Here is a 23,679-nt window from a genome sequence, read left to right on the forward strand (position 1 = left end):
AAGCTTCTAACGCACAAAATAGACCAAACTAAAGCTTCTAACGCACAAAACAGACCAAACTAAAGCTTCTAACTGTTGTGTGGGCCGCTGAAGAGGAGGTACTGCTGGCCCACCACCACCAGAGGGCGCCCTGCTTGGAGTGCGGGCTCCAAGCACGAGAGGGCGCCAGACCCAGAGGAAGTGACAGCTGTCACTCATCACACCAGCTGTCACTCATCTACACCAGTACTTAAGCCGGACTGCAACTCCACCTCCCCGCCGAGAAATCGACTACCGAGAGGTAATTTCTCTGCTGACTCATATCGTTGAGTAATTTCTGAACTTCTGTTGCAGCCGGTATCCTGTGGTGTTCGCCCTTATCTGGGGAATTGGCGTGTGGCGTGACGACGACGACTGCGCCACAGATAAGTGGTTAAACAAAGAGCTGCACGAGTGTGTGATTCGGAGGTGGAGGTCCTCCTCCTGACTGTGTACAGACTGTAGACCACTGAGTGTAAGGGCTTACACTCATTCATCTTGTCTCTGCTTTTTGCCAGCAGTACCAGGTTCGACAGCCGAAGACAGAGGTCACCTGGGGACTCGGGACTTGGCGGCTCCGGTGTTCTTCAGACCGTTGGTGGTGGAGGCCGTGTGGGACGCGGCCTCTCTCTCGTCGGGGTCTTCTATCTTCGAGCCTGCCCACACGTCACCTGGTGTTAATTGACTTTGCAATTTCTGTATATTTAGTTGTGTATTGTCACAACATTAAATTGTTACCTTTTGGCTTACTCATTGTCCGTTCATTTGCGCCCCCTGTTGTGGGTCCGTGCTACGACACCTTCCCAACAGGATTTCTCGGCCAATCGTCATGGATTCCGAGGGGCGTCAGCTCGAGCGTGAACAACCAATGGAAGAGCCGGGGGCGCAGGCGTCAGCGGGAGGCGTGTTGAGTGAGCTGCAGCAGATCTTAACCGCCTTCACGGCTCAGTTGGATTTAGTGACCGAGCAGAATGTCCTCCTTAATTGGAGAGTGGAGGCTCTCGCTGCCAGGGTGGAAGCGCACGATCAGGGCGCTGCTGCAGCTCCTCCTCTGGCTGGTCCTGGGCCTGAATCAGACGTACCACTGGTCGTTCAACGAACCCCCCCACCGTCCCCTGAAGCATACATAAGCCCTCCGGAACCGTACGGGGGCTGTGTCGAGACGTGCGCGGACTTCCTCATGCAGTGTTCGCTCGTCTTTTCACAGCGCCCTGTCATGTACGCATCAGACGCTAGCCGGGTAGCTTATGTTATTAATCTGCTTCGAGGAGAGGCACGCGCATGGGCTACGGCGCTTTGGGAGCAGAACTCACGGCTCCTAACGTCTTATACTGGGTTTGTACGGGAGTTCAAACAAGTGTTTGATCATCCCAACAGAGGCGAGACCGCTTCAAACGTGCTGCTGTCGATGAGACAGGGGCGCCGTAGCGCAGCCGAGTATGCAGTCGACTTCCGCATCGCGGCAGCGAGGTCCGGCTGGAATAACGTTGCGCTCCGCGCCGCCTTTATAAGTGGGCTGTCCCCGGTCCTTAAGGAGCACCTACTGGCTAAGGAGGAACCGCGGGATTTTGACGGGCTTGTCGATTTGGTTATACGCTTAGACAACCGTTTGAATGAGCATCGTCGGGAGCAGGCCGGGGGGCGTGACCGGGCACGAGCCGTCCCTCCCCCTTCCGGTTCCGACAAGGTGACGTCGTCCCCACGCTTCACTGCCAGAGAGCCCCGTGTGGCTACAGCTCCCCCTGCTGAGGAGGCTATGGACACGAGCAGGGCCAAAGTAAGATCAAATGTCAGACAAAGGAGACTGGCCCGCGGGGAGTGTTTTGTCTGCGGCTCTTGTGAGCACATGCAGAGGGACTGCCCTGAACGGTCAAACTACAACGCCTGTCCTTAGAAACTGGGCTAAGGGTGGGCCATAACACACACGCGGAAAGACCCCGCAGATCGGCACGAATCCCAGTAACAATCCTTTGTGAGGAGTTAACCCTTCACGCCCCAGCACTGATAGACACGGGGTCAGAAGGGAATCTGCTGGACAGCAGATGGGCAAAGGAAGTAGGGCTCCCTCTGGTGGCTCTGCCGGCACCAGTGCAGGTGCGAGCACTAGATGGCACCCTGCTTCCATTAATCACACATCAGACACAACCAGTGACCTTGGTTGTGTCTGGGAATCACAGGGAGGAGATAGTGTTCCATGTATCACCATCTACCTCCCGAGTGATCTTGGGTTTTCCATGGATGGTGAAGCACAATCCCCGGGTCGATTGGCCGTCCGGGGTTGTGACGCAGTGGAGCGAAACCTGCCACCGGGAGTGGAGAAGACCGTCCGGGAGGCCCTGACCAGGAGCCCGGACCCGGGGACTGGCCCCAAGGACAGACTGTACGTCCCACCAGAGGCAAGAGCTGCCGTATTGGACTTCTGTCACGGGTCCAAGCTCTCCTGTCATCCCGGAGTGCGTAGGACCGTGGCAGTAGTCCAGCAGCGCTTCTGGTGGGCGTCCCTGGAAACCGACGTCCGGGACTACATCCAGGCCTGTACCATCTGCGCCAGGGGCAAGGCAGACCATCGGAGGACGACGGGCCTCCTCCAACCCCTGCCAGTGCCTCATCGCCCCTGGTCTCACATCGGCCTGGATTTCATCACGGGCCTCCCGCCGTCCCAGGGCAACACCGTAATCCTCACGATAGTGGACCGGTTCTCCAAGGCGGCCCACTTCGTGGCCCTCCCGAAGCTCCCGACGGCCCAGGAGACAGCAGACCTCCTGGTTCATCACGTCTTGTGGCTGCATGGGATACCTTCGGACATCGTCTCAGATCGTGGTCCCCAGTTCTCTTCACAGGTGTGGAAGAGTTTCTGCAAGGAGCTGGGGGCCACCGTGAGTCTCTCGTCCGGGTACCACCCCCAGACCAACGGCCAGGCAGAGCGGGCCAACCAGGAGTTGGAGCAGGCCCTTCGATGTGTCACCTCCGCACATCCGGCGGCCTGGAGTCACCATCTGGCCTGGATCGAGTATGCCCACAACAGCCAAGTTTCGTCTGCTACCGGCCTCTCCCCTTTTGAGGTGTGTTTGGGGTACCAGCCCCCATTGTTCCCGCTGGTGGAGGGAGAGGTCGGTGTGCCCTCGGTCCAGGCCCACCTCAGGAGATGTCGCCGGGTGTGGCGGACCGCCCGCTCTGCCCTGTTGAAGGCCCGGACGAGGGCCAAGTCCCATGCGGACCGCCGACGGTCCCCGGCCCCCACGTACCAGCCCGGGCAGGAGGTGTGGCTGTCAACAAAGGATATCCCCCTCTGTGTGGACTCAACCAAGTTGAAGGACAGATACATCGGACCATTCCCTATCCTCAAGATCATCAACCCGGCCGCAGTGAAGCTCCGTCTCCCGGCTTCGCTGCGGATCCACCCTGTCTTCCACGTGTCCCGTCTCAAACCGCACCACACCTCGCCCCTCTGTACACCTGGACCCACGCCGCCTCCTGCCCGGCTCATCGACGGGGAACCTGCTTGGACGGTCCGCAGGCTCCTGGACGTCCGTCGTAAGGGCCGGGGGTTCCAATATCTGGTGGACTGGGAGGGGTATGGACCTGAAGAACGCTCCTGGGTGAAGAGGAGCTTCATCCTGGACCCGGCCCTCCTGGCCGATTTCTACAGACGTCACCCGGACAAGCCCGGTCGGGCGCCAGGAGGCGCCCGTTGAGGGGGGGGGGTCCTGTTGTGTGGGCCGCTGAAGAGGAGGTACTGCTGGCCCACCACCACCAGAGGGCGCCCTGCTTGGAGTGCGGGCTCCAAGCACGAGAGGGCGCCAGACCCAGAGGAAGTGACAGCTGTCACTCATCACACCAGCTGTCACTCATCTACACCAGTACTTAAGCCGGACTGCAACTCCACCTCCCCGCCGAGAAATCGACTACCGAGAGGTAATTTCTCTGCTGACTCATATCGTTGAGTAATTTCTGAACTTCTGTTGCAGCCGGTATCCTGTGGTGTTCGCCCTTATCTGGGGAATTGGCGTGTGGCGTGACGACGACGACTGCGCCACAGATAAGTGGTTAAACAAAGAGCTGCACGAGTGTGTGATTCGGAGGTGGAGGTCCTCCTCCTGACTGTGTACAGACTGTAGACCACTGAGTGTAAGGGCTTACACTCATTCATCTTGTCTCTGCTTTTTGCCAGCAGTACCAGGTTCGACAGCCGAAGACAGAGGTCACCTGGGGACTCGGGACTTGGCGGCTCCGGTGTTCTTCAGACCGTTGGTGGTGGAGGCCGTGTGGGACGCGGCCTCTCTCTCGTCGGGGTCTTCTATCTTCGAGCCTGCCCACACGTCACCTGGTGTTAATTGACTTTGCAATTTCTGTATATTTAGTTGTGTATTGTCACAACATTAAATTGTTACCTTTTGGCTTACTCATTGTCCGTTCATTTGCGCCCCCTGTTGTGGGTCCGTGCTACGACACCTTCCCAACACTAACACACAAAACAGACCAAACTAAAGCTTCTAACGCACAAAATAGACCAAACTAAAGCTTCTAACGCACAAAACAGACCAAACTAAAGCTTCTAACACACAAAACAGACCAAACTAAAGCTTCTAATGCACAAAACAGACCAAACTAAAGCTTCTAACACACAAAACAGACCAAACTAAAGCTTCTAACACACAAAACAGACTAAAGCTTCTAACACATGAAACAGACTAAAATTTCTAACACATGAAAGAGACTAAAGCTTCTAACACATGAAACAGACTAAAGCTTCTAAAACACGAAGCAGACTGAAGTAAAGCTTCTAACACACGAAACAGACCGACTAAAGCTTCTAACGCACGAAACAGACTAAAGCTTCTAACATATGAAACAGACTAAAGCTTCTAACACATGAAAGAGAATAAAGCTTGTAACGCACAAAACCAACCGAAGTAAAGCTTCTAACACATGAAACAGACTAAAGCTTCTAACACACGAAACAGACTAAAGCTTCTAACACACAAAACAGACCGAACTAAAGCTTCTAACACACAAAACAGACCAAACTAAACCTTCTAACGCACGAAACGGACTGTAGTAAAGCTTCTAATGCACAAAACCAACCAAACTAAAGATTCTAATACCTGAAACTGACCGAACTAGATTCTAATATCTGAAACCGACCAAGCTAAGGCTTCTAATGCACAAAACCGACGAAACTAAAGATTCTATTATCTGAAACCAAGCTAAGGCTTCTAATGCACAAAACCAACCAAACTAAAGATTCTAATACCTGAAACCGACCAAGCTAAGGCTTCTAATGCACAAAACTGACCAAACTAAAGATTCTAATACCTGAAACCGACCGAACTAAAGATTCTAATATCTGAAACCAACCAAGTTAAGGCTTCTAATGCACAAAACCGACCAAACTAAAGATTCCAATACCTGAAACCAACCAAACTAAAGATTCTATTATCTGAAACCGACCGAACTAGATTCTGATATCTGAAACCGACAAAGCTAAGGCTTCTAATGCACAAAACTGACCAAACTAAAGATTCTAATACCTGAAACCGACCGAACTAGATTCTGATATCTGAAACCGACCAAGCTAAGGCTTCTAATGCACAAAACTGACCAAACTAAAGATTCTAATACCTGAAACCGACCAAACTAAAGATTCTAATATCTGAAACCAACCAAGCTAAGGCTTCTAATGCACAAAACCGACCAAACTAAAGATTCTAATACCTGAAACCAACCAAGTTAAGGCTTCTAATGCACAAAACCGACCAAACTAAAGATTCCAATACCTGAAACCGACCAAACTAAAGATTCTAATATCTGAAACCAACCAAGCTAAGGCTTCTAATGCACAAAACCAACCAAACTAAAGATTCTAATATCTGAAACCAACCAAGCTAAGGCTTCTAATGCACAAAACCAACCAAACTAAAGATTCTAATACCTGAAACCAACCAAACTAAAGATTCTATTATCTGAAACCAAGCTAAGGCTTCTAATGCATAAAACCGACCAAACTAAAGATTCTAATATCTGAAACCGACCGAACTAAAGATTCTAATACCTGAAACCGACCGAACTAAAGATTCTAATATCTGAAACCGACCAAGCTAAGGCTTCTAATGCACAAAACTGACCAAACTAAAGATTCTAATACCTGAAACCGACCGAACTAAAGATTCTAATATCTGAAACCAACCAAGTTAAGGCTTCTAATGCACAAAACCGACCAAACTAAAGATTCCAATACCTGAAACCAACCAAACTAAAGATTCTATTATCTGAAACCGACCCGAACTAGATTCTGATATCTGAAACCGACAAAGCTAAGGCTTCTAATGCACAAAACTGACCAAACTAAAGATTCTAATACCTGAAACCGACCGAACTAGATTCTGATATCTGAAACCGACCAAGCTAAGGCTTCTAATGCACAAAACTGACCAAACTAAAGATTCTAATACCTGAAACCGACCGAACTAAAGATTCTAATATCTGAAACCAACCAAGCTAAGGCTTCTAATGCACAAAACCGACCAAACTAAAGATTCTAATACCTGAAACCAACCAAGTTAAGGCTTCTAATGCACAAAACCGACCAAACTAAAGATTCCAATACCTGAAACCGACCAAACTAAAGATTCTAATATCTGAAACCAACCAAGCTAAGGCTTCTAATGCACAAAACCAACCAAACTAAAGATTCTAATATCTGAAACCAACCAAGCTAAGGCTTCTAATGCACAAAACCAACCAAACTAAAGATTCTAATACCTGAAACCAACCAAACTAAAGATTCTATTATCTGAAACCAAGCTAAGGCTTCTAATGCATAAAACCGACCAAACTAAAGATTCTAATATCTGAAACCGACCGAACTAAAGATTCTAATACCTGAAACCGACCGAACTAAAGATTCTAATATCTGAAACCGACCAAGCTAAGGCTTCTAATGCACAAAACTGACCAAACTAAAGATTCTAATACCTGAAACCGACCGAACTAAAGATTCTAATATCTGAAACCAACCAAGTTAAGGCTTCTAATGCACAAAACCGACCAAACTAAAGATTCCAATACCTGAAACCAACCAAACTAAAGATTCTATTATCTGAAACCGACCGAACTAGATTCTGATATCTGAAACCGACAAAGCTAAGGCTTCTAATGCACAAAACTGACCAAACTAAAGATTCTAATACCTGAAACCGACCGAACTAGATTCTGATATCTGAAACCGACCAAGCTAAGGCTTCTAATGCACAAAACTGACCAAACTAAAGATTCTAATACCTGAAACCGACCAAACTAAAGATTCTAATATCTGAAACCAACCAAGCTAAGGCTTCTAATGCACAAAACCGACCAAACTAAAGATTCTAATACCTGAAACCAACCAAGTTAAGGCTTCTAATGCACAAAACCGACCAAACTAAAGATTCCAATACCTGAAACCGACCAAACTAAAGATTCTAATATCTGAAACCAACCAAGCTAAGGCTTCTAATGCACAAAACCAACCAAACTAAAGATTCTAATATCTGAAACCAACCAAGCTAAGGCTTCTAATGCACAAAACCAACCAAACTAAAGATTCTAATACCTGAAACCAACCAAACTAAAGATTCTATTATCTGAAACCAAGCTAAGGCTTCTAATGCATAAAACCGACCAAACTAAAGATTCTAATATCTGAAACCGACCGAACTAAAGATTCTAATACCTGAAACCGACCGAACTAAAGATTCTAATATCTGAAACCGACCAAGCTAAGGCTTCTAATGCACAAAACTGACCAAACTAAAGATTCTAATACCTGAAACCGACCGAACTAAAGATTCTAATATCTGAAACCAACCAAGTTAAGGCTTCTAATGCACAAAACCGACCAAACTAAAGATTCCAATACCTGAAACCAACCAAACTAAAGATTCTATTATCTGAAACCGACCGAACTAGATTCTGATATCTGAAACCGACAAAGCTAAGGCTTCTAATGCACAAAACTGACCAAACTAAAGATTCTAATACCTGAAACCGACCGAACTAGATTCTGATATCTGAAACCGACCAAGCTAAGGCTTCTAATGCACAAAACTGACCAAACTAAAGATTCTAATACCTGAAACCGACCGAACTAAAGATTCTAATATCTGAAACCAACCAAGCTAAGGCTTCTAATGCACAAAACCGACCAAACTAAAGATTCTAATACCTGAAACCAACCAAGTTAAGGCTTCTAATGCACAAAACCGACCAAACTAAAGATTCCAATACCTGAAACCGACCAAACTAAAGATTCTAATATCTGAAACCAACCAAGCTAAGGCTTCTAATGCACAAAACCAACCAAACTAAAGATTCTAATATCTGAAACCAACCAAGCTAAGGCTTCTAATGCACAAAACCAACCAAACTAAAGATTCTAATACCTGAAACCAACCAAACTAAAGATTCTATTATCTGAAACCAAGCTAAGGCTTCTAATGCATAAAACCGACCAAACTAAAGATTCTAATATCTGAAACCGACCGAACTAAAGATTCTAATACCTGAAACCGACCGAACTAAAGATTCTAATATCTGAAACCGACCAAGCTAAGGCTTCTAATGCACAAAACTGACCAAACTAAAGATTCTAATACCTGAAACCGACCGAACTAAAGATTCTAATATCTGAAACCAACCAAGCTAAGGCTTCTAATGCACAAAACCGACCAAACTAAAGATTCCAATACCTGAAACCAACCAAACTAAAGATTCTATTATCTGAAACCGACCGAACTAGATTCTGATATCTGAAACCGACAAAGCTAAGGCTTCTAATGCACAAAACTGACCAAACTAAAGATTCTAATACCTGAAACCGACCGAACTAGATTCTGATATCTGAAACCGACCAAGCTAAGGCTTCTAATGCACAAAACTGACCAAACTAAAGATTCTAATACCTGAAACCGACCGAACTAAAGATTCTAATATCTGAAACCAACCAAGCTAAGGCTTCTAATGCACAAAACCGACCAAACTAAAGATTCTAATATCTGAAACCAACCAAGTTAAGGCTTCTAATGCACAAAACCGACCAAACTAAAGATTCCAATACCTGAAACCGACCAAACTAAAGATTCTAATATCTGAAACCAACCAAGCTAAGGCTTCTAATGCACAAAACCAACCAAACTAAAGATTCTAATATCTGAAACCAACCAAGCTAAGGCTTCTAATGCACAAAACCGACCAAACTAAAGATTCTAATACCTGAAACCAACCAAACTAAAGATTCTATTATCTGAAACCAAGCTAAGGCTTCTAATGCACAAAACCGACCAAACTAAAGATTCTAATATCTGAAACCGACCGAACTAAAGATTCTAATACCTGAAACCGACCGAACTAAAGATTCTAATATCTGAAACCGACCAAGCTAAGGCTTCTAATGCACAAAACCAACAAAACTAAAGATTCTAATATCTGAAACCAACCGAAATAAAGATTCTAATGCACAAAACTACCTGAACTAATGTTTCTAATGCACAAAACCAACAAAATTAAAGTTTCTAATGTATGAAACTGACGTGATCTGAATTGGTTCCTGCAGCAAGCGAGTGGATCTTAATTTTTTACCCAAATTAAGACAAAGTGCTAACTGCAGTCTGTTTCTTTGTGCAGGTGGATCCAGAACTGCAGATCACATGATCAAAAGTAACCAGATGAAGGATTCTACATTCTGTTATGTGGCAAACTCGGTACGTGGCTGCTGGTTTACACAGACACCGCCGCTATTGTTAGCCTAATTTAGCACAAAACCTGGAAGCATAGCGATACTGTGAGCTAGCGTAACATGAAGACACCAGGAGCAACGGCTAGCTCAGGTTAGCAGCACAAAGTCAGGAAATTTGGAAAACTTAACTTCAATTCTAAAGACTAGAAGGACATTTATTGGTGGTGAAGCCTAAAATGTGGAAAGGGGGATAACTGCGAGATTATTGTGAAGACTAAAAATTAGAAACTGCAAATCCAGAACTGGAAAAAGTTTGAGTTGTTCCTAAAAGACCAAGAATTTTTTTTTTTTTTTTTATGTGTCTTATTTATTGAACAAACAAAGAAACGCAGAATCAATATATTTTGGGCTCAGCAGCAGTTAGTGTTGATGTTTTTCGTGGACAAACCGGTATCGGATTCAGTGACCTCGATGGAGTTCAGGTGAATCTGCTATTTTTCAGGTTTCTTCTGCTCCTGCTGAAATGATGCTGAGCGAGCTGCAGGATCTGGCAACTCGTCAGCAGCAGCAAATTAACGCTCAGAAAAAACTGCTGGCCTCCAAAGTACAGCACACCAACATTCAGTTTTTATTCACGACTGCCAGCCTGATACACCGTATCGATCGATTGGATGACTGATTGATTGTGTTTTGGGGCGGAGCAGGAGCAGCAGATGATGAACCTGCAGCTGGAGGATCAGTGGCACCACCAGCAGGAACTGTCTGATCAGGACCGGCTGCAGCGGCTCAGAGAAAATGCACAGAAGCAGGAGGCCAAGCTTCACCGTGTTCGGGCCCTCAGGGGCCAAGTGGAGCACAAACGCCACAGCAACAGCAAACTAGGTCAGTGTGGTCACTTGCCAGACTGCGCTACAACAACGTGAACGGAAAGGGAGCCAAAAGTCCACCAACACCTCATCAGCTACGGGTGTTTTTCAATGGGGGCGGGGCTAATGATTATTTGTATAAGTCAGTCGTAACTTGAACGTACAGGATCTACATTATCTGCATCATCAGCATAACACTGAATGTGACAGCAAAGGGCCAAGAACAGAACCTTGTGGTATGCCACACTGAGCTGTAAAATATCATCATGTACAGTTGTATGTAAAAGTTTGGGCACCCTTGATAATTTTCAGGATTTTCTTTTATCCCAATTCCAATGAAGTTCGGACATTGTGTGAAATGTAAATAAAAACAGAATACAATGATTTGCAAATCCTCTTCAACCGACATTCAATTGAATACACCACAAAGACAAGATATTTAATGTTCAAACTGATAAACTTTGTGTTTGTGCAAATATTTGCTCATTTTGAAATGGATGCCTGCAACACATTTCAATGCTGTATGATGCTGTAATGCAGAGGAAGCCTTTTCTGTGTAAACACTACAAACAGAGTTGTTTGAGGTATGCTAAAGCACATTTGGACAAGCCAGCTTCATTTTGGAATAAGGTGCTGTGGACTGATGAAACTAAAATTGAGTTATTTGGACATAACAAGGGGCGGTATGCATGGCTGAAAAAGAACACAGCATTCCAAGAAAAACACTTGCTACCTACAGTAAAATTTGGAGGTGGTTCCATCATGCTGTGGGGCTGTGTGGCCAGTGCAGGTACTGGGAATCTTGTTAAAGTTGAGGGTCACATGGATTCCAGTCAATAGCAGCAGTTTCTTCAGAACAATTTTTATGAATCAGTGACAAAGCTGAAGTTGTTCTGGGGCTGGATCTTCCAACAAGACAAGGACCCTAAACACTGCTCAAAATCTATTAAGGCATTCATGCAGAGGAACAAGTACAACGTTCTGGAATGGCCATCTCAGTCCACAGACCTGAATATTATTGAAAATCTGTGGTGTGATTTTAAGTGGGCTGTCGGTGCTCGGAAACCAAGAAACCTGAGATGTTTTGTAAAGAAGAATGGTCCAAAATACCTTTAGCCAGAATCCAGACTCTCACTGGAAGCTATAGGAAGCATTTAGAGGCTGTTATTTCTACAAAAGGAGGATCTACTAAATATTGATGTATTTTTTCTGTTGGGGTGCCCAAATTTATGCACCTGCCTAATTTTGTTTAAACAATTATTGCACACTTTCTGTAAATCCTATAAATTTCATTTCACTTCTCAAATATCACTGTGTTTGTCTGCTATATGATATATTTAACTGAAATTTCTGATCCAAACAACCAATGATTTATAAAGGAAAATCATGGAAATCATCAGGGTGGCCCAAACTTTTACATACAGTAGTGTTCAGAATAATAGTAGTGCTATGTGACTAAAAAGATTATTCCAGGTTTTGAGTATATTTCTTATTGTTACATGGGAAACAAGGTACCAGTAGATTCAGTAGATTCTCACAAATCTAACAAGACCAAGCATTCATGATATGCACACTCTTAAAGCTATGAAATTGGGCTATTAGTAAAAAAAAAAGTAGAAAAGGGGGTGTTCACAATAATAGTAGTGTGGCATTGATGGCTTGCCTCTACTGGTGGTTGGCTCTCACTGCGGTATTGTATCACTTCCTGTTCCGGAGCACAGCGGTGTTTTTCTGTATCTGTTAGCTGTTTAATCTGTGCAGTTAGATTGATCTAGTTAACTAGATAACCATTTGTTTCCCAGTGTAATCTTCACGTGCCTTAACTAAAGCACTCCCTCTGCTGAATCACCTCTAAATTATTTACACATTTTTCACTTTGTGTGTTTTTAGGAATCCGCTAGCTTAGCGCAGCTACTAGCTCTTAGCTGGTTTAGCATGGCGGCTTCTCCTGTCTCTCCCGCACTTTTCTGCTCTGGGTGTGAAATGTTTAGCTATTCCTCGGCCTCCTTTAGCAGTAATGGTACTTGTAATAAGTGTAGCTTATTCATAGCTTTGGAGGCCAGGCTGGGCGAATTGGACACTCGGCTCCGCACCGTGGAAAATCCTACAGCTAGCCAGGCCCCTGTAGTCGGTGCAGACCAAGGTAGCTTAGCCGCCGTTAGTTTCCCTCTGGCAGATCCCGAGCAGCCGGGAAAGCAGGCCGACTGGGTGACTGTGAGGAGGAAGCATAGTTCTAAACAGAAGCCCTGTGTACACCGCCAACCCGTTCACATTTCTAACCATTTTTCCCCACTCGGCGACACACCCGCCGAGGAACAAACTCTGGTTATTGGCGACTCTGTTTTGAGAAATGTGAAGTTAGCGACACCAGCAACCATAGTCAATTGTCTTCCGGGGGCCAGAGCAGGCGACATTGAAGGAAATTTGAAACTGCTGGCTAAGGCTAAGCGTAAATTTGGTAAGATTGTAATTCACGTCGGCAGTAATGATACCCGGTTACGCCAATCGGAGGTCACTAAAATTAACATTAAATCGGTGTGTAACTTTGCAAAAATAATGTCGGACTCGTTAGTTTTCTCTGGGCCCCTCCCCAATCGGACCGGGAGTGACATGTTTAGCCGCATGTTCTCCTTGAATTGCTGGCTGTCTGAGTGGTGTCCAAAAAACGAGGTGGGCTTCATAGATAATTGGCAAAGCGTCTGGGGAAAACCTGGTCTTGTTAGGAGAGACGGCATCCATCCCACTTTGGATGGAGCAGCTCTCATTTCTAGAAATCTGGCCAATTTTCTTAAATCCTCCAAACCGTGACTATCCAGGGTTGGGACCAGGAAGCAGAGTTGTAGTCTTACACACCTCTCTGCAGCTTCTCTCCCCCTGCCATCCCCTCATTACCCCATCCCCGTAGAGACGGTGCCTGCTCCCAGACCACCAATAACCAGTAAAAATCTATTTAAGCATAAACATTCAAAAAGAAAAAATAATATAGCACCTTCAACTGCACCACAGACTAAAACAGTTAAATGTGGTCTATTAAACATTAGGTCTCTCTCTTCTAAGTCCCTGTTAGTAAATGATATAATAATTGATCAACATATTGATATATTCTGCCTTACAGAAACCTTGTTACAGCAGGATGAATATGTTAGTTTAAATGAGTCAACACCCCCGAGTCACACTAACTGCCAGAATGCTCGTAGCACGGGCCGAGGAGGAGGATTAGCAGCAATCTTCCATTCCAGCTTATTAATTAATCAAAAACCCAGACAGAGCTTTAATTCATTTGAAAGCTTGACTCTTAGTCTTGTCCATCCAAATTGGAAGTCCCAAGTTTTATTTGTTGTTATCTATCGTCCTCCTGGTCATTACTGTGAGTTTCTCTGTGAATTTTCAGACCTTTTGTCTGACTTAGTGCTTAGCTCAGATAAGATAATTATATTGGGTGATTTTAACATCCACACAGATGCTGAGAATGACAGCCTCAACACTGCATTTAATCTATTATTAGACTCAATTGGCTTTGCTCAAAATGTAAATGAGTCCACCCACCACTTTAATCATACCTTAGATCTTGTTCTGACTTATGGTATGGAAATTGAAGACTTAACAGTATTCCCCTAAGGAAGGATATGATTCCTTCTTTATGTTCTCTAATGCCATATACCAACACACTGCAGAGTAGCTACCTAAACTCTGTAAGTGAGATAGAGTATCTCGTCAATAGTTTTACATCCTCATTGAAGACAACTTTGGATGCTGTAGCTCCTCTGAAAAAGAGAACTTTAAATCAGAAGTGCCTGACTCCGTGGTATAACTCACAAACTCGTAGCTTAAAGCAGATAACCCGTAAGTTGGAGAGGAAATGGCATCTCACTAATTTAGAAGATCTTCACTTAGCCTGGAAAAAGAGTCTGTTGCTCTATAAAAAAGCCCTCCGTAAAGCTAGGACATCTTTCTACTCATCACTAATTGAAGAAAATAAGAACAACCCCAGGTTTCTTTTCAGCACTGTAGCCAGGCTGACAAAGAGTCAGAGCTCTATTGAGCTGAGTATTCCATTAACTTTAACTAGTAATGACTTCATGACTTTCTTTGCTAACAAAATTTTAACTATTAGAGAAAAAATTACTCATAACCATCCCAAAGACGTATCGTTGTCTTTGGCTGCTTTCAGTGATGCCGGTGTTTGGTTAGACTCTTTCTCTCCGATTGTTCTGTCTGAGTTGTTTTCATTAGTTACTTCATCCAAACCATCAACATGTTTATTAGACCCCATTCCTACCAGGCTGCTCAAGGAAGCCCTACCATTATTTAATGCTTCGATCTTAAATATGATCAATCTATCTTTGTTAGTTGGCTATGTACCACAGGCTTTTAAGGTGGCAGTAATTAAACCATTACTTAAAAAGCCATCACTTGACCCAGCTATCTTAGCTAATTATAGGCCAATCTCCAACCTTCCTTTTCTCTCAAAAATTCTTGAAAGGGTAGTTGTAAAACAGCTAACTGATCATTTGCAGAGGAATGGTCTATTTGAAGAGTTTCAGTCAGGTTTTAGAATTCATCATAGTACAGAAACAGCATTAGTGAAGGTTACAAATGATCTTCTTATGGCCTCGGACAGTGGACTCATCTCTGTGCTTGTTCTGTTAGACCTCAGTGCTGCTTTTGATACTGTTGACCATAAAATTTTATTACAGAGATTAGAGCATGCCATAGGTATTAAAGGCACTGCGCTGCGGTGGTTTGAATCATATTTGTCTAATAGATTACAATTTGTTCATGTAAATGGGGAATCTTCTTCACAGACTAAAGTTAATTATGGAGTTCCACAAGGTTCTGTGCTAGGACCAATTTTATTCACTTTATACATGCTTCCCTTAGGCAGTATTATTAGACGGTATTGCTTAAATTTTCATTGTTACGCAGCTGATACCCAGCTTTATCTATCCATGAAGCCAGAGGACACACACCAATTAGCTAAACTGCAGGATTGTCTTACAGACATAAAGACATGGATGACCTCTAATTCCCTGCTTTTAAACTCAGATAAAACTGAAGTTATTGTACTTGGCCCCACAAATCTTAGAAACATGGTGTCTAACCAGATCCTTACTCTGGATGGCATTACCCTGACCTCTAGTAATACTGTGAGAAATCTTGGAGTCATTTTCGATCAGGATATGTCATTCAAAGCGCATATTAAACAAATATGTAGGACTGCTTTTTTTGCATTTACGCAATATCTCTAAAATCAGAAAGGTCTTGTCTCAGAGTGATGCTGAAAAACTAATTCATGCATTTATTTCCTCTAGGCTGGACTATTGTAATTCATTATTATCAGGTTGTCCTAAAAGTTCCCTAAAAAGCCTTCAGTTAATTCAAAATGCTGCAGCTAGAGTATTAACGGGGACTAGAAGGAGAGAGCATATCTCACCCATATTGGCCTCTCTTCATTGGCTTCCTGTTAATTCTAGAATAGAATTTAAAATTCTTCTTCTTACTTATAAGGTTTTGAATAATCAGGTCCCATCTTATCTTAGGGACCTCGTAGTACCATATCACCCCAATAGAGCGCTTCGCTCTCAGACTGCAGGCTTACTTGTAGTTCCTAGGGTTTGTAAGAGTAGAATGGGAGGCAGAGCCTTCAGCTTTCAGGCTCCTCTCCTGTGGAACCAGCTCCCAATTCAGATCAGGGAGACAGACACCCTCTCTACTTTTAAGATTAGGCTTAAAACTTTCCTTTTTGCTAAAGCTTATAGTTAGGGCTGGATCAGGTGACCCTGAACCATCCCTTAGTTATGCTGCTATAGACGTAGACTGCTGGGGGGTTCCCATGATGCACTGAGTGTTTCTTTCTCTTTTTGCTGTGTATGCACCACTCTGCATTTAATCATTAGTGATCGATCTCTGCTCCCCTCCACAGCATGTCTTTTTCCTGGTTCTCTCCCTCAGCCCCAACCAGTCCTAGCAGAAGACTGCCCCTCCCTGAGCCTGGTTCTGCTGGAGGTTTCTTCCTGTTAAAAGGGAGTTTTTCCTTCCCACTGTAGCCAAGTGCTTGCTCACAGGGGGTCGTTTTGACCGTTGGGGTTTTACATAATTATTGTATGGCCTTGCCTTACAATATAAAGCACCTTGGGGCAACTGTTTGTTGTGATTTGGCACTATATAAAAAATTGATTGAAATTGATTGATAAGGTTTTGAATAATCAGGTCCCATCTTATCTTAGGGACCTCATAGTACCATATCACCCCAATAGAGCGCTTCGCTCTCAGACTACAGGCTTACTTGTAGTTCCTAGGGTTTGTAAGAGTAGAATGGGAGGCAGAGCCTTCAGCTTTCAGGCTCCTCTCCTGTGGAACCAGCTCCCAATTCGGATCAGGGAGACAGACACCCTCTCTACTTTTAAGATTAGACTTAAAACTTTCCTTTTTGCTAAAGCTTATAGTTAGGGCTGGATCAGGTGACCCTGAACCATCCCTTAGTTATGCTGCTATAGACGTAGACTGCTGGGGGGTTCCCATGATGCACTGAGTGTTTCTTTCTCTTTTTGCTGTGTATGCACCACTCTGCATTTAATCATTAGTGATCGATCTCTGCTCCCCTCCACAGCATGTCTTTTTCCTGGTTCTCTCCCTCAGCCCCAACCAGTCCTAGCAGAAGACTGCCCCTCCCTGAGCCTGGTTCTGCTGGAGGTTTCTTCCTGTTAAAAGGGAGTTTTTCCTTCCCACTGTAGCCAAGTGCTTGCTCACAGGGGGTCGTTTTGACCGTTGGGGTTTTACATAATTATTGTATGGCCTTGCCTTACAATATAAAGCACCTTGGGGCAACTGTTTGTTGTGATTTGGCACTATATAAAAAATTGATTGAAATTGATTGATAAGGTTTTGAATAATCAGGTCCCATCTTATCTTAGGGACCTCATAGTACCATATCACCCCAATAGAGCGCTTCGCTCTCAGACTACAGGCTTACTTGTAGTTCCTAGGGTTTGTAAGAGTAGAATGGGAGGCAGAGCCTTCAGCTTTCAGGCTCCTCTCCTGTGGAACCAGCTCCCAATTCGGATCAGGGAGACAGACACCCTCTCTACTTTTAAGATTAGACTTAAAACTTTCCTTTTTGCTAAAGCTTATAGTTAGGGCTGGATCAGGTGACCCTGAACCATCCCTTAGTTATGCTGCTATAGACTTAGACTGCTGGGGGGTTCCCATGATGCACTGAGTGTTTTTCTCTTTTGCTCTGTATGCACCACTCTGCATTTAATCATTAGTGATTGATCTCTGCTCCCCTCCACAGCATGTCTTTTTCTTGGTTCTCTCCCTCAGCCCCAACCAGTCCCAGCAGAAGATTGCCCCTCCCTGAGCCTGGTTCTGCTAGAGGTTTCTTCCTGTTAAAAGGGAGTTTTTCCTTCCCACTGTCGCCAAGTGCTTGCTCACAGGGGGTCGTTTTGACCGTTGGGGTTTTTACGTAATTATTGTATGGCCTTGCCTTACAATATAAAGCGCCTTGGGGCAACTGTTTGTTGTGATTTGGCGCTATATAAATAAAATTGATGATGATGATGATGGCATTCAGTCAGTGAGTTCGTCAATTTTGTGGAACAAACAGGTGTGAATCAGGTGTCCCCTATTTAAGGATGAAGCCAGCACCTGTTGAACATGTTTTTCTCTTTGAAAGCCTGAGGAAAATGGGACGTTCAAGACATTGTTCAGAAGAACAGCATAGTTTGATTAAAAAGTTGATTGGAGAGGGGAAAACTTATACGCAGGTGCAAAAAATTATAGGCTGTTCATCTACAATGCTTTAAAATGGACAAAAAAAAAAAAAAAACAGACGCGTGGAAGAAAATGGAAAACAACCATCAAAATGGATAGAAGAATAATCAGAATGGCAAAGGCTCACCCATTGATCAGCTCCAGGATGATCAAAGACAGTCTGGAGTTACCTGTAAGTGCTGTGACAGTTAGAAGACGCCTGTGTGAAGCTAATTTATTTGCAAGAATCCCCCGCAAAGTCCCTCTGTTAAATAAAAGACGTGCAGAAGAGGTTACAATTTGCCAAAGAACACATCAACTGGCCTAAAGAGAAATGGAGGAATATTTTGTGGACTGATGAGAGTAAAATTGTTCATTTTGGGTCCAAGGGCCACAGACAGTTTGTGAGACGACCCCCAAACTCTGAATTCAAGCCACAGTTCACAGTGAAGACAGTGAAGCATGGTGGTGCAAGCATCATGATATGGGCATGTTTCTCCTACTATGGTGTTGGGCCTATATATCACATACCAGGTATCATGGATCAGTTTGGATATGTCAAAATACTTGAAGAGGTCATGTTGCCTTATGCTGAAGAGGACATGCCCTTGAAATGGGTGTTTCAACAAGACAATGACCCCAAGCACACTAGTAAACCAGCAAAATCTTGGTTCCAAACCAACAAAATTAATGCCTCGCAGATGTGAAGAAATCATGAAAAACTGTGGTTATACAACTAAATACTAGTTTAGTGATTCACAGAATTGATAAAAAAAGCAGTTTGAACTTAATAGTTTTGAGTTTGTAGCGTCAACAGCAGATGCTACTATTATTGTGAACACCCCCTTTTCTACTTTTTTTTTTTTACTAATAGCCCAATTTCATAGCCTTAAGAGTGTGCATATCATGAATGCTTGGTCTTGTTGGATTTGTGAGAATCTACTGAATCTACTGGTACCTTGTTTCCCATGTAACAATAAGAAATATACTCAAAACCCAGATTAATCTTTTTAGTCACATAACACTACTATTATTCTGAACACTACTGTACCACTGTAGCTCTTCCCGTTAGAGACGCACTGTAAATAAACAAATGGGTTTAATCTTATCTCCAAAAGAAGCAGATGCCAAAGAATGTTACGTATGTCACAATCAATCTCATAATAGTTAGTCATCGATAATAGTCATCGATGGTGTTGAGTGTCGCGCTCTTGTTGCATCAGCTAAGTCCGCTTAACACAAGGACTCACCAAGACAGTCTGGCTAGTTAGCATGTAGTTAGCTTTAAAAGAACAAAAATTCTGGTGAGTTTGTGTGTGAGCTTGAGACAGTAACAGCTGAGGTGCGTCACAAATTCGTGATGTCACAAAGTTTCTTGGCTACACCTCGTCACTTTTTACGTTTGCGGTGTCTGTTTTTACAGTGGAGGAGGTTGATCAGATGACCGGAATGTTTCAGCAGAAGCAGCGGGAGCTGCTGCTCGCCGTGGCCAGGGTGGAGGAGCTGAGTGGCCAGCTGGAGGCGCTGAGGAGCAGCAGACTGCTGGAGAATCCTCTCTCTCACCACTGCACCTCCTCCTCGGTGGAGCTGGAGCTCCTTTATAAGGAGCTGCAGGTGAGACGGCAGACATAAAACCGTCAGATTACAATACTGACACACACACACAAAAAAACAACTCTAAAGAGTTAAATCTGAAATTATCATTTAAAAAATACATGAAAAATATGCCACAGCTCATAAAGTTGTGACCTGCAGACCTCATGTGGCCCACGGGTCGAGAGTTTGAGACCAGAGTCTTAAAGAATATCTTTCTTCAGCTGAGGAACAAACTGAACCAGGGTCAGAGCGACAGGCTGCAGCAGCAAAGAGAAAGTCTGAACAAAAGGAACCTGGAGGTGGCGGTGTTGGACCGGCGGCTGCTGGAGCTGCGACAGCGGCTCTGGAAGAAGAAAGCCGCGCTGCAGCGGCATGAAAACCCACCTGTAAGTCAGCAGTCAACAAATAACCGCAAGAACACAACATTTATCCTGCACATGTTACTGGGGAAATGTTGGGCAACCAACAGCAATTTCGGAGTCAAAGTTAAGGTTGCCACCAGAAATGAAAATAAAGGACGCCCACCACGGCTCCTCAGGGCCACGCCCACCAGCCAAAGAGTGCTAGATTTAATTTTGAAAAAAGCATTTAGTCATAATTTAAGTGCTTTATTAAGATGAAACTGTTAATGACAAACTGATCAGTCACTGAAGTGTGCAATAATAAAGATAAATATTAAGGAAAACAGACCAAAAATTTTAATTTTTCCACTCACATTTGTACGTTTGCAAACATTTTTGCTTCTTTGGACATGGTGGAGTTTCCTCGTTACAGGACCCAACGCGAAGTACAGAGAGAACAATGGCTGCCCTTAATAGTCCTGTGATTTATTTTGTTCATTATTCAGTTTTGATGAGTGTGTGTGTGGGACATTTATGAAAATACAGAACAATTTACATCCCGTATTAATTCAAGACGGGACGCAACAACTGCCAACCCTACTCAAAGTTCACACACACATCAGACAGGAAGTGGAACATAATGTGTGGATTTGGAAGGACATCATGTTAACAAGTCTGGAGGAGTAGCTACGTAACCGCCCCTAAAACCCACCCCTAGTCAAAAAGATGAAGAGGTCAAAGGTCAAAATGATATTTTCAGCCCTTGTTCAAACGTCCTGTCAGACAGCTGCGCATATTTAAATACTGTTGATCACTACAGATAATTTACATGTCTAGAACGCTGAGGGAGCTGCCACGTGTGACCGCTACCAAGAACAAGAAGCTGTGTGATACTGTCTCACAGCGCCACCAAGAGTCCCTTCATTGAAGTGCAATAGTTATCAAAGAATATAAAGGCTGCGTCCCAACTGAGCAGCTGCATCCTTCAAAGGCTGCATACCTCTGTCTCATTTCATGCCTGAATTGAGAGAGTGGTGACATGATGAATCGAAAAACCCAGTCACGTGACTCCTGGTGCCATCTTGGTTCCAAAACAGTGTTGGCTGTTAATGTGTCTGCATGTAAATCAGCCATTTTATTTATTTATTCTCTGAAAATGTCAGGTTGCTGTGCGTTTGAAGGCACAAATAGACACACGAATGCAGTTATTTCCCCCCCAACACTCACTCCCCCTCCACAAGACTTAAAAAAGACTTTCAGACTCCGTATGTACAACTGTAAATAATTAGTACTGAAAAGTGACTAAACTACAGGTTACACCCAGAAACCTGGAGTCATTTCAGAGCAGGTTGTTTCAGCCTCCGTCTTGTCTGAAGAGCAGATCACTGCAGCCTTAGAAGGACGCAGCCCGTAAAATGGGACACAGCCAAACAACTATTTATAATTACAGTTACACAGCCAATCAGAAGACAGAGCAGAGCAAACACTCCAACAAATTGACTGCGGGGGTCAATCACAGATTTCCATTTCCTGCAGGTGGCGCCTGACAGTACGACCCCTCAGCATGGGGGGGGCTCCAGAGTGGCGGCAGTGGGACCGTATATCCAGTCAACCTCCAAATCTAAGAATCAGGCGCCTCCGTTGCCACCTCGCCCAGCGGTTGTGACAAAGCCAGTGTACCTGGACGGCATCACCACACTTCCCAGACCAGATACCACCGTGAAGCCGCCGCCCAGACCACTTAAACCAGCCGCAGGTACGTGGGGCTGTGTGACATTAAGGATTCGACTTTCAACAAAAACAAACATAATCTGAACTGAAGGCGGCTCCAGAATTTGGGCTTGTTGTGGAAACTGTGTAAAAGTGTTACCGTCACTCAGGTGTTCACCTGCTATGAGGCCACGAGGCGTTCTGAAAACAGCAGGTTTGATTTATTAGGATCATCAATCACCAACCAATGACCTACCAGACCATCAGTCACAGACAATAAAGCTGAAGGCGGGGGTGTTATGTGTCGACGCGGGTTGAGGAGCGGACCTGCGTCCGACGGAACCCAGCGCCAAAACAACCAGAAAGCGGTTCCAATAACAAAACAATTTATTAATTTCACCCTCTGGTGCAAAACAAGGTGTATAAACAAAAATGCGTCAGTCTGGTGGAGTGAAGGCTGGCACGCTCTCCAGCGCCCAAAAGGATCGAAGCCCGGCGCTTCTGGACTCACTTTACCGCCAAACACCCCCCAGGTGGACACGACAAACCGACTCTCTGCGAAGGATAGAAGAGGTGAGGTAAGTCAGCAGTTACAACTAATATCCTTCAAAAGACACACACCATCAGCAACACATTCAGGTCTGTATTTTAAGCTTTATGCAAATGAGCAGCTTCTCACAACAGGTGGAGGATCACCGGTCCGCACGCCACGGCAGTGAGAAGCGAGCTGCACAATTCTCATCACAATTCAAATCTACTGCGTAACAAAATACCAAGTTACTATCAACAAGTAGTCAAACAATTAATCACCTCTGATGTGTGCTGACAGCATGTGTCCCTCACCCTTCTTCCTTCAGAGGCACGATGTGTCAAACCCAGGCGCGGTCCTCAGCGTCTCACAAACGAACATCACAAGGTCGAGTTCCCGGCAGTTCTGCTTGAATCACACATGACTTAAATGCAGAACGCCATCCAATTATCTGCTTCAGCTGAAAGTCCTTAAGGCTGCACGTGAGCACCATCCACAGGTGCTGCACATGATGTTGATGAGGGTGAAGGACTCTTCAGCCAGCACCTTCTCCACAGACAAATCAGCTTTCATGCCACCTGGAGAGCAAAGAAAAGAAAAGAACACCAAAATGTCCAGCCACACACCCCAACACACAACAGGGGGGGCACCTCACCACACAGAAAAAAAACCTAACAAAAACAGAAGTAAATAATAAAGACAGCAGAGGATTTAAATAAAGACCCACAGTAAGAGTTGTGTTTCATGTTCTGGCACCTCCCGTTTTAATCGGGTTCCTACAGCGGATCTGGAACGGCTCCACAGCTGAAGTTCTACACCACGTATCCTTCTGTATGGAACACCTCAGAGGACTGTGTACAGACGGCCTTAAACAAACAAACAACTAAAGCCCTGCCAGCTTCCCCGAGAGCCTGTGATGTGCATTACACACCACAGTGCTCGCGTGTCAGAACAAACAGGTGTGTGATGTTCTTAACATTCTTACGTCCGCCTCACACATCGTCTGTCCCAGTGCCACGACCCTCACTGAGCAGCTTTTAATGAGAAACTCAGCGACACCAAGTGGCTCCACAGCAACAAAACATCTGCAGTCAGCAACACATTCTGCTGCAGTCTGCCCCCTGCTGGACACATTTTTCAGTGTTTCCAGTTTTT

General features: G+C 44.6%; 1 protein-coding gene across 1 annotated transcript in view; it reads left to right on the forward strand.

Moving 5' to 3' along the window:
* LOC117525870 (apoptosis-stimulating of p53 protein 2-like) overlaps positions 1-23,679 on the forward strand; it is a 69,733-nt gene that overhangs the window by 17,211 nt on the left and 28,843 nt on the right. The window contains exons 4-9 of the mRNA XM_034187804.1: positions 9,679-9,755; positions 10,233-10,334; positions 10,435-10,612; positions 19,772-19,962; positions 20,166-20,330; positions 21,822-22,041. Of these exons, the coding sequence (XP_034043695.1) occupies positions 9,679-9,755; positions 10,233-10,334; positions 10,435-10,612; positions 19,772-19,962; positions 20,166-20,330; positions 21,822-22,041 (933 nt within the window). The remainder of the gene's footprint in view (positions 1-9,678; positions 9,756-10,232; positions 10,335-10,434; positions 10,613-19,771; positions 19,963-20,165; positions 20,331-21,821; positions 22,042-23,679) is intronic.

This window comes from Thalassophryne amazonica, chromosome 15 (genome assembly GCF_902500255.1).
Source record: "Thalassophryne amazonica chromosome 15, fThaAma1.1, whole genome shotgun sequence".
Lineage (NCBI taxonomy): Eukaryota > Metazoa > Chordata > Actinopteri > Batrachoidiformes > Batrachoididae > Thalassophryne > Thalassophryne amazonica.